Source organism: Phocoena phocoena, chromosome 17 (assembly GCF_963924675.1).
Source record: "Phocoena phocoena chromosome 17, mPhoPho1.1, whole genome shotgun sequence".
Lineage (NCBI taxonomy): Eukaryota > Metazoa > Chordata > Mammalia > Artiodactyla > Phocoenidae > Phocoena > Phocoena phocoena.
In genome coordinates, this window is record NC_089235.1 from 740,156 (window position 1) to 752,304 (window position 12,149).

Sequence of the window (12,149 nt, forward strand, 5' to 3'; positions counted from 1 at the left end):
AAGCATGTGCCCCACCTGGGCGCCTTCTTCCTTACTGTGCGCTCAGTCACAGACCCTAGGCTGTTCAGGTTCAGTGGTGGATAGCCATGGAAAAGTGGGAATACCAAATCACCCTCGTTTGAGAGTGATTAGGGGATAAATGAGAGAAAACGAGACCACAGTCTCCCCAGGGCTGTTCAGTTGATTTGGCACATTTTGAGTAAAAACTTTCTTAGCCAAGATCCCGTTTTCCCTTCGTTTATCTTGTTCTAATTTAGAACTTGACCGGGACACTAAAACTCCTATCCTTTGTAGCAGTGTAAAGATCTCACCTTGTAAATTACCTGTATAAAGCCTCTTAATACTGATTGTTGTCCATAAGAGTAGGGGCTACTTCTTATACCTTTTGTTCCTACAAATCCTGAATAAATGCCTGTCAATTAATTCAGCTTAGTGCACCAAGCACATATTGATCATCTATAATGCACAGCTAAGGGCTGCGATGGGTACATAGGGAGTAAAAAGTATGATCCCATCCTCGAGAAACTTCCAGTCAAAAAGGAGAGAGAAGAGATCTACTCAAGTTTTTATAAGATAGAGTAGAATGTGATAGAAACTAAAATAAAGGCAAAAAATAAACCATTTTGCATACAAAGAAAAAGGAAGAATTGTTTACACTATGGAATGAGAAAAATCGTGAAAGAAATGGAATTTGAGTTTGACTTTGAAAAATGAGCGTCCTTAGACAAGTGGGGTGGTAGGGAACATCAGATTCGTTTAGAGGAAGGAATGGGAACCAGGTCTCAGGTGGGGCTGAGACTGCAGGAGCTTGGTCTTGGACTCACACATGCATGCATCCGGAGACACGCAGGAGTCACTGGGGTGCCCTGGAAGGCCCGTGACTAGTTGAGTGACATGACCAACTCTGTCCCTTAAGAAAGATTACTTTAGCAGCAACCTGCAGGAGTGGCTAGAGGGAAGAATGAGGTTAAAAGATCAGTTGGGAAACACCTGCCTAATCCATGTAATAAGCAGAACAAGACAGCAAAACAGGAATGAGAAGGACGGATGATGTTAAGAAGATAAATATGGAGCAGATGGATTGGCTGCAGCAACTGGATGTGGAAAAACGGAAATAAAGATCACTCTCAAGTTTTGGAAGACAGCGTGACCGGGAGAATGGTGGGGCCCAGTTACACAAAGAGGGAACACACAGGAAGAGCCACAGGTTTGGACCAGAAGACACAGAGCTTTAGGAGTCCTCTGCAGGATGATGGTAAAGTGATAGAACTAGATTAGAGGCGATTCTGGCCAGTTACCCTTGCTCAGTATTCATTGGACCTAAATAAATATAGCAGCAACTTTAGTCTGTATATCCTGGGAAGAACAGATGCATTTACACAACTCTTGGCTAATGATAGACCAAAACTCTGATTAAATCCTCTCGTTTGGTGAGTTCAGACTCTTTCTTTCTTTTTAAGACCTACACTCATATACTTCATTATTTTTTTAGATATCACTGGCATGATGTATATGTTCTTTTAAAATTTATAATACCTTATATTTATGGTCAGCTGATTTTTGACAAAGGAGACAGACATTTCAACTGTAAAAGAATAGTAATTCCAACAGAAAGCACTGAGACAACTGGATATTCACATTCAAAAGAGTTAAGTTGACCCCTGCCTCACACCATACACAAGAATTAATTCAAAATAGATCATAGGCCTAAACCTAAGAACTAAAACTATAACACTCAAAAGAAAACATAGGAATATCTTCCTAAACATAACATATTAGGTAATTGTTTCTTACCTATGGCACCAAAAGCATATATATAACAAAAGAAAAATCCATAAATGGGGCTTCATCAAAATAAAAACTTCTGTGCTTCAAAGGACATTGTCAAGAAAGTAATAGACGAGCCAGAGAACAGGAGAAACTTTTTTTTTTTTTTTTTTTTGTGGTACGCGGGCCTCTCACTGCTGTGGCCTCTCTCGTTGCGGAGCACAGGCTCCGGACGCGCAGGCTCAGCGGCCATGGCTCACGGGTCCAGCCGCTCTGCGGCACGTGGGATCTTCCCAGACCCGGGCTCGAACCCGTGTCCCCTGCATCTGCAGGCGGACTCTCAACCACTGTGCCACCAGGGAAGCCCAGGAGAAACTTCTTGCAAATCACATATCTGATAGGGGACTTGTATCCAGAATATATAAAAACTAATACAACTCAATATAAAAAGATAACCCAAATAAAAAAAATAGAGGATTTGAATAGACACTTCTCCAAAGAAGATGGCCACGAATCACTTGGTAATCAACATCATTAGCCATCTGGGAAATGCAAATCAAAACCACAGTGGCTACCACTTCACACCACTAGGATGGTTGTAATAAAAAAGACAGACAATAATAAGTGTCGACAAGGATTTGGAGAAATTGGAGCCCCTCATACTGGCTGGTAAAATGGTACAGACACTTTGGAAAACAGCCTGGCAGTTCCTCGAAAAGCTAAACATAGCATTACCACGTGATCCAGCAATTCTACTCCTAGGTATAAACCCAAGAAAATTGAAAACATATATCTACATAACTTCTGCACTGACATTCATAGCAGTATTATTTATAAATGCAAAAAAGTGGAAACAACCCAAATGTTCATCACCTGATGGATGGATAACAAAATGTGACATATCCATACAGTGGAATATTATTCAGCAACAAGCAGGAATGCAGTGCTGGCACCTGCTACACCTTGGATGCAACTTGAAAATGTTATGCTGAGTAAAAGAAGCTAGTCTCAAAAGGCCACAACTTTCATGATTCCACTTATGTGACATATTCAGAACAGGCAAATCCATAGAGACAGAAAGTAGATGGGTGTGTTGCCAGGTACTTGGGGGAGAAGAGAACAGGGAGGCTGCATAACAGGTTGGGGTTTCCTTTTAGGGAAATATTCTGGGACTAGATAGTGCTGGTGGTTGCAGAACACGTGCGTGTACTTAACGCCACCGAATTATACACTTGAAAATGGTGAAACTGGAAATTTCATGTGCATTTTGCCGCAGTCTTTTTATTTGGGTGAGTTTTATGGTATGTGAGTTAGGTCTCAAGCTGTTATAAAAATAAAAGGTGTAGTAGCTTGATTATTGCCAGGGAGCTGTGCTGAGGGAAAAAACTCAAACCCAGAGGTCATATACTAGATGATTCCAGTTTTGTAACGTTTCAAAAGTGGCCGCATTTAGAAATGGAAGACAGATTAGTGGCTTCTAGATGCTGGGGATGGAGGGTAGGGAGACAGAGGGAGGTGCGTGATAAAAGGCAGCCTGAGGGGTCCTTGTGGCGGTGGATACAGGATCCTCCACAGGTGATAAAACTTCACAGCACCACACACACACACACACGCACGCACGCACGCACGCATGCACGCACACACCAGTGGGGTGGGTGAGCCCTGAACCGGGTGGTGCTTGCAGCTGTGAGGTGTCTGGTGTGATGTCTTACTGTGTCAGTCAGGGCACAGTGTGCCACTGGGGGAAAGGGGCAGAGTGTTTGAGGGTCTCACACCTGCACGTGAATCTACACTTCTCTCCGTCGAAATTTCAATTAACAAAAATGTGTAAGAGTAGCTATGTATCTTTGAAAACTTGTTCTGGAGGCAAACTTGTATGAATGTATAAAACGTCCTCTTCTGACTTGTCTCGGCCCAGTCAAGTCTTATCTCCAGGAGTGGTAAAACCACAGTCCAAGTGCAGGACGTCACAGTTATGTCCACATTATTTGTGTCCTCCTTAAAAGACCACGCTTGCAGCAGGGTTTGTTGTTTGGTTAATTTCAGCAATGCAGTATTTTCCAAAAATAAAGAGGAAGTGTAAGTGTGGAAAAGGCCTTTCTCAGGCTTCTTGCCATCCTTTAGTTAAGTTAGTTTTAGCAAAGAACGACTGTTAACTCCTTCTTGTTCACTAGTATTAGAAAGTTTCCGTGTCACACTTTTATTTTAGCAAAGAGAAAATATGATTTTTTTAATGAATAAAAACCCCATTTCTGTGCAGTAGAGATCATCCTGCTAACATCTCATGTTAGAAAGATAAACAGCAGGATTAGCTGTTTACTTTAGGAGCGTGGTCTGCTTGTTTTTCAGGAGGACACAGTGTCCTGCTGTATCTGGTTTCCCGTCTGCGCGCGGCTTGGAGCTGGGAAAGGCCCTGCCCCCTCCGCGCACCCTGCTCTTCGCCCTCTCCTCCCTTTCGGGGTCAGGTCCAAGCTCCCCTCCCAGCCTCTCTTCCCCTTTCTCTCTCTCCTGCTTCTTTTTCTCACTTCATCCTCGAATTTCTTCTGTTTCTTCCTTAGATTAGGGCTTAGTAAGGGCTTATAACATGGAGAGAAAGATCCTTGTTGATCTTCAGAGGCTGCTTCGGTTGACACTGACCTAGAATAAAACAGCCAGGCCTGACTCTGATTCCGGGAATTCTTGGTGGACTGCTCAGAACTGCTTCCATGACTCGTGTAAACATCCCACATGTCACTTCGCCTGCTTCTCTCTCGGAACACAAGCGTTCACAGACACACACGCACACACACACGCACACACATACCCATGTTCTCTGCTTCTTTCTTGCTTTTCTTAATTTATATATCTATGATATTGAGCCAGTGAATGAAAGGAGGGAAAGTAAATATTTTTGAAAAGTTGGGGAGGGGCATTTAAAGCTTCAAAGAGGGATTATCGTCTCACTAAAACCCCCTCTGTGAGTCAACAGTTTTGTTTTCCTTATTTCTTGTGCTTTGTTCTGGTACTTTCACAGCCTAACAATACATGCATTTTTAGAATTTTTAAAATGTTCTTTAATTAGCATGATGAGGCGTTCAGCTGGTAAGAGAAGGAAGGAAGCATTCTTAAAGATAAACATTAACTGCACGATGGACTTTATACTTCCATCGTGATGTGGCCGGATGGAACTGTGCACCTCTTATCTGTATTGCTTTATGCTGCTGGGCATGTGCTGTGGAGTGTGGCTTCACTTGGCATCAGTTTTAGTCAGTTCTTCCAGCCTCACCCTCGTGGCTCAGAAATGCACGGAGTCGAGGCGCTGCAGCCGAGGGCTCTGGGGCCATGCGAGGTGTTGGTGATTCTCCATCTCTTTACCCAGAGAGGAGCTTTACTTACCATGAAACTGGGGAGCTGGGTGGTGAGGACGGCACCACGAGGTGGATCACAAGCTGGTGTCAGGAGTGACAACGTCACGTCTGTGGCGGTGGGCCCTCTGCTGCTTCGAGCACGTTCCTCTGAGCCCCTTCACGCAGGAGATCAGCCCTTTTACAGAGGTGCACACACCTCCTATGGGCTCAGGAGAGCTGACAAGTGATGTGACGGGAAAAAACCACCTTCTTGCCGATTAAGTGTGTTTGTAACGAAGTGGATTTGCCTGGTGGGTGAAGGAAAGCACGATGCTGGGCGCAGATTCGGTGCAGGCTCTTCGCTAGGTGCCGAGCAGATAAAGTTGCCTGGATTTAAGGGTTCCAGAGCCGAAGCTCCCAGCAGCTGGCCACGTCCCCCAGCCGCAGAGCTGAGGCAGCCCCTCCCAGGCCGCTGCCACCCAGCACCATGTGCTGAAAACCATGAACGTGGGTGAGGGGTTTTATTTGGTGACGGTCAGTGTTTTAGGCGTGGGTGGAACATTGATCTGAAATAAGTGGTGTTCGCGTGCCAGACTGTTACTGCGAGAGGTTTGAGCGGCGAACTCTATCTCAGGGAGCGAAGTAGTTCTGAGGCTCTTACTCTTAACCACGGACATCCCCCTTCCTCCCTGGAGACGTTCTCTCTGTGCTGGTCTAGCGTTTATCTAAGCTGACCACTTCTGAAGACAGCAGTGTCCCTGTCAGGCGAGGCGTGGGATTCCCGGCACCAGGGCTCAGTATGTGCGGAAAGTCACCTGCAGCCAGAGCCCGAGGTTGCCCGTCGCCAGCAGCCCGGGGTGTGGAGTTGCTGGGGATCCTTGGCATCCTGGCCGGAGGGCGAATGGACGCACCCAGCCTGCTTCCCAGAGCCGAGACCCCATCTTGTGAGCGCCAACCCCTGACGTGATCTTAAAATGTCGAGTCTCCTCGTCTCCATATGGCTAGGCTGCAGCTCATCCAGTATTTCAGGGATACTTAGGGGCAGTGCTCGTGTCGGCTGCGTGTCCTGCTGGGCTCGGCCACTCTGCTACCTCCGGGCGGGGCCCGAGCGCCTCCCGTGTGGAACTGGAACCGTCTCACCTGGCGCAGACGAGGTAACTGACGTGGCGTCCAGAGCCGGCCCCCGGTGTCGACGGGGACGGGCAGCCAGGAGCTGGCTGGTGCTGGGGCAGGGCCAGGCCCAGCCCTCCATGCCCTGCGGCGAGCCCTGCCCTCCCCCGGGCCCGTGTCGGTCAGCTCTGTCCGTGACCTCCCGGCTCAAGTCGCTTGGCTGGTCTGGATTCCCTGGCTCCTCCACTCTGAAATGAGACCCACGTCTGGGCTGCCCACACCCGGGGCGGCGCTTCATTCTCCACTCCACTCACCTCTTCAGAAATCTTAGGCCAGTGCAGACTCTTCCGGTCCCTCGTCCATCCCCCAAGACTGTGTGCTTCAGTCTCTGCCCTGAGACGTTGCCCTCACGCAGGCCCTCCTGCTGACTGAGGCCAGCGGGACACACACGCGTGACGGCTGGGGGGCGGGTGGGGCCGCGTGATGACCGGACAGGCTGGTGCCTGACGATGAGTGTCGGCCACCCAGTACTGCCAGAGCCGCAGGCTTCTTAGGAAAACAGGAAACGAATTTTATATAAGATCCCTTAATTTTTAATATTTGCTGCTAATTTTTTTAAAAAAATTTAACACTTTATAAACTAAAGAAAACACATGAGCCAGTGGAGCTCAGCCTGTGAATAGCACTTTGCAGTCCCCCTGTTTCCATCGATTAGGGCAGCGAACTCACACGCGGACCGCCGAGGCTCTGAAAGTGCTCGGTTCAAGCCAGCCTCCTGCCTGTGCCAGCGGTTGTATCTCTGAAACGGAGCATTTGGTCTAACGCCTGTTAGTGTCCCCCGTGACTCGCCCGTGGCGGGAGGCGGGGGTGCTGGCTGGACCGGGCCAGCGATTTACCACCTGGGCCCAGGCAGCCCCTCCGCCCACACACAGGGAGCCCCCGGCACGGGCCTTTGCGCACAGCAGAGGCGCCCCTCCAGGGAGATGCCCTTGCCTCCTCCCCGTTCCCCATCCCGCCCCTTTACAAGTGCCTCGAGTTTTTAATTTTTCATCAACATAACTTTGATTTTAAATCAGGAGCAATGCATGGAAATACCCACATAGTACATAGTCTTTCCCCTTATTACCACTTTCCCCGTGTCTTCTTTTTCTTTCTTTTGTATTATTTTCCAGCCTTCTTTCAACTTCTCAAACATGGAAAGGCTCGTTGCCATCCCAGGTTCTGTGTGTGCTGTGCTCTCTCCTCTAAGTGTGCTTCTTTCAGCCCTGTGCAGGGTGGGCTTCTCTTTCTTCAGGACACAGCTTAAAGATCACCTCTTGTAAGGAGCCTTCCCTAACCACCTGGCCAGGCCATTCCACCCCAGTGCTTTCTCACAGGCTGTCTATTATTTCCCTCCTGTAATCCCACAGCCTGTGATTGTGTGTTTACCTGTGCCAGGCCTTTCCCTAGGGAGGTTCAGAGGGCACCTGCACAGGCCTGGGCCCGCAGCAGTCCTGCTGTGTTTAGCACATAAATAGACACCCCTAAGGCCAGGGCACTGTTTGGGGTACATTGACAACCCCGTATGTGCCACTGTTACTCAAAATCTTGTGACACTGATTTTGAGGCTCTGCAGCCCTCTAGACCTCGCTACATCAAGCGCTTCTGTGTCTGACCCAGTAATTTTGTATTTGGCTCATTTCTTGTGTTCAAGCAAATCAAGATGTCTTTTAAGAAAAAAAGAACAACTCACACGTAAGTCTACAAACTCAGAGAGTTTCCAGATACTCTCAGAACCTGTAAATAATGGCTACAGAGCCATTATATTTTCTTACACGGCGCATGCTAACTATCCAGAGGATCTCTGCTTACACAGTGGATTCTCCCCTTCGCAGAGTTTCAACGGCAGAAAGCTGTAAAAAACAATCATGTGAAGCCTCTGGAAATTGTCCTAAGGGCATACAGCAAATGGGGAAGCATTCCTTCAGTGGAACCAAGAAAATCTGATAAATCTCACTAAGAACAGTGAGTCTGTGGCCCTTGAGCCCTGACTGCCCCCCCAGCCGCTGCTGCTCTGAGGCTTTACTCCAGGGAGTGCAGTCAAGACAACCCCTGCCCTCAACTCCCCGTCCAGGGCACACTTCACTCTAGGAGGGCTGCCCACGAGCATCCCTTATCCGCAGGCCCCTGCTGCAGAAGCTCAACCCCAAGTGTGGTGGGCCAAGAATACTGGCCCAGTTGTCCTACCCCAGCCCGCCACAGGGTAGATGCACCACGCAGAGAGGCTGGCCTAGAAGACCAGCGCCACCACCGCCCCCCCAGCACCCACTCTAGAGCAGAGGTGTCAGTCCAGGCAAAGGGGGCACTGCCCAGAGGGAGACAGGTTATGGTGAAGAAGAAGAGCTCTGTAGGGCTGCATGAGATGGCGGGAGAATTCCATGCCCAAGAGTGGTGTTGAAAACAGTGAGGATCTTGGTGGAGGGAGGTTCAGAGAGTGCTTGTAATTTCCTGACTCTTTATCAACAAGCAAAGAACAGAGCAATGAAAAGTTAGCAGAGAGAATCAGGGAAAAGAGACCACCAAGAGCCCTCCTGGAATCACAGTCAGACTTGAGAGACAGGAAGGGTGTGCTCTCAGGAGCACTGACGGCCCCCATGGGAAGGTTGGGGTACGAGCCTCACTTCCCTGAAGGGCCTCAGGACCACCTCCAGCCACACTAGATGAACAGTTGGCTGCTCTGAACCAGGGACAACTCTGGGAAGCCAGACTTTAAAATCGCACACAGGTCTGGCTGTCTGACCTGCCCAAGGCCACATCTTCACAGGTGTGATTAGGGAGGGGAAATATGAGCTCTGGCCAAAGGAGAGGGATGAGGGCAAAAACCTGCACTCCTTGAACCATGAGATCAACCTCCAAGACACACATGTCCAGTGGTAAAGGTTAAAAGTCTGACTGGCTAAGGATGCTCAAGCACAACCTTTCACTAATAAGTGGCTTCGCTGACCTAGGGACAGCCTCTGGGTAGCCATGTGAAAAGATAAAAACAAGAAGACAGTCTGAGCAGGACCATCAGAGCCTGCAGGGAAGAGCTGTTCAGACAGGTCACTGAGCAAGTGAGTAAACTACATCATCAACCCTTGGCGGAGAGGAGTCAAGGATCCAGAGTTGCCGCAATTTACTATCCAGCACGCCCAGTTGTCAACCAAAAATTGCAAGGTTTGCAGAGAAACAGGGAAGCATGACCCATACATGAGGGAAAAAGCAGATGATAGAAGCCGCTTTTGAAGGGCCCAGTTGTTGGACTTAGCAGACAGAGATTTTAAAACAGCCATTATAAATACGTTCAAAGAGCAGAGGGAACCATGTCTCCAGATTACAGTGTTTAGATGACAGTCTAATCAAAAGGAGGATATCGGTAAAAAGACACAAACTGGAAAGAACCAAATGGAAACCCTGGAGTTGGAAAGTATAATAACTGATATGAAAAATTCACTAGATAGGCTCAACAGTAGATGTGAGCTGGAAGAAGAAAGAATCCATGGACTTGGATCTAGAATAATGGAGCTAGTGCAGCCCGAAGGAGAGACAGAATGAAAAGTGCTCACTTTGACAGCACTTACACCAAAATTGGAACATACAGAGAGTAGCATAGCCCCTGTGCACATGACATGCAGATTTGGGAAGCATTATACATTTGTAAGCCCTTTGTCAAACTTAAAACTCTTCCCCAAGAAAAGAGGATTGTAATTTCAATAGGATGTTAAAACTTAATCTCAGATTGATGACTGCAGAGTATTTTAGCAATTAAAAAAATGCTTGTGAAGACTTTTTAATAACTTAGTCTTTATGAAGAATTAAAACATACCATGATTATCTCTGCACTATTATGGAAATCTCACAAATGACAAATAAATATTCTAAGGGGAGAAAAGAATGAAGAACCTCAGAAATGTGGAACACCATTAAGTGCACCAATACACATGTAATGGGAGCGCCAGAAGGGCAGGGGAGTGGGGGAGGGAACAGAAAAGATATTTGGAGTAATAATGGCTGAAGATGGCTCAAATTGGACTGGAAAACTTTACACATCCAAGAAACTCTATGAACTTGTAGTAGGATAAACCTAAAAAGAGACATACCCAAATGCGTCATAGTCAAAATGTTGAAAGCCAAAGGTAAAGTCTTGAAAGCAGCAAGTGAAAAGTGACTCCTCGTGTAACAAGGGACTTCTCGTTAGAAACAGTGGAAGACTAGAAGGCAGTGGGACAATATTCAGAATTCTGGAAGAAACAAATAACTTATATCCCACTTCCTTTTTGACCTTTAAATCCTGAGGTTAAGTCAGTAGGATTGAACATTAATTTTTCTACTTTAGGCAACTCAGCTCCTCATTTTTGTAAAATCCAAAGGCCACCGTTGTTCATCTTCATTTTGAAGTATTCTAGCTTTTCACTTGTTTGATCCAGACCTAATTATAAGCCACAGAACCCTACTCTTTGTGTAAAATTTTCTTTTTCCAGTCAACCATGAGAAATGAGTTTGTACTATATAAATGTCTTATAGCTACAACATATTAAATAATGTCACACATATGGAAATGTTAAGACTAATATATTTAAGATAGATAGGACATTCTTCTGGGTACCACCTGCTACATATCGCTCCGGAACAGACTAAAACCATATGGGCATCAGGCGAGCAGTCAGGGATATTTCCTGGTGTTCTTGGGTATAAAATGTCGTATTGCAAGAAGAATTGACCATAGTAATAATTGTATGTGATTTCAATGTATTTTTTTCTCCATAGATCTGATGAAGTAAATTTTAGAAAAGTTATTGCTAGCAACATTTTGGTGATAATTTTCAAGGAATACCTATTAATATCTTTGAATATTAGTGTTTGATAAAACATAATTTGAAATGTTTTAAATGGAGGTGGATTTCTACGGTGGATCTACAGTGGATTTCTAGTGAAGGAGAAGGAAATTCTGGTCTCTGTACTGAATCAAAAACTGTCTCCTAAAAGAGCAAATGTGGATCCTTTTTTGTAGAGTCTGCCTTCTCGTGCAAGATGCCCTCGGACTCTTCAGTGAGGTGCACTCGGAGGGCGCCGTCCTGAAGGACAGGGAGTTGGAGGGCAAGTCCTGCAGGCTGGTGGGAATGAAGGTTCTGCAAAAGGTCACCAGAGGAAGGTGAGGACACCACAGTAGCATCCAGTTTGCTACAGTAACATCTGTAATTTCATTTTTAAAGACAATAAACTAGGATCCTAGAGTCTGCCTCTGAGACAAGGCCACGAGTTGGGTGGAGCCCATAAAGTACTTATGGAAGAAAAATTACCATTGACAACAAAAATAATTATGCAGGTTTAGTGATTCACAATTTTATTAAAATTAGGATTAAAAATGTCATATATATGTATTTTAACTAAAGTTTTTTCTTTCTTTCTTTCTCCTTATCTGTAGTAATAAGGCAGCTTTGCATGAGTCCGTTTATGTAAGTGAAAATATAATTGAGTGAAAAGGCATTTTATAAGCGTTAAGGAAAACTCTTAATTTGTCACGTTTTTTGCTTTCCACAGCAAGAAAGCTTGTTTTCTGTCACGTTTCGTGGCTCCTCGCGCTAGATGTTTTGGGTGGCGGTGGTACATAGATCTGGCCCCAGTGTGGGTTGTTCCATTCCAGTGAGCATCTTAATCTATGAATTAGGGAGCAGAAGAAACCTTTTCGGTGGAACGATCCAGTCATATAGAGAATTAGTGTAAACGGTGAATTTGGGTTTCTCTCATCATAGCCGCTTTCCTCAGGCAGTGTGTAATTTTAGCTGTCTTAATGCTACTGTCTTACTTAGAGCAACGTCTGAGCTTGTAACAGTGCGGGAGGGAGGCGCCGTTGGGCGTTGGGCGTATGCGCTGCTCCTAGTCCAGTGGTCTGCATACCGGCCCTTCGGGCCGTGCTCCGTCCAAACT

At 46.3% G+C, this 12,149-nt stretch overlaps 1 protein-coding gene and 1 pseudogene across 1 annotated transcript in view; both read left to right on the forward strand.

Annotated features, from left to right (window-relative positions):
* SPIDR (scaffold protein involved in DNA repair) overlaps positions 1-12,149 on the forward strand; it is a 294,972-nt gene that overhangs the window by 240,738 nt on the left and 42,085 nt on the right. The window contains exon 12 of the mRNA XM_065895727.1: positions 11,208-11,373. Within this exon, the coding sequence (XP_065751799.1) occupies positions 11,208-11,373 (166 nt within the window). The remainder of the gene's footprint in view (positions 1-11,207; positions 11,374-12,149) is intronic.
* LOC136137395 (U6 spliceosomal RNA) lies at positions 9,780-9,880 on the forward strand (annotated as a pseudogene).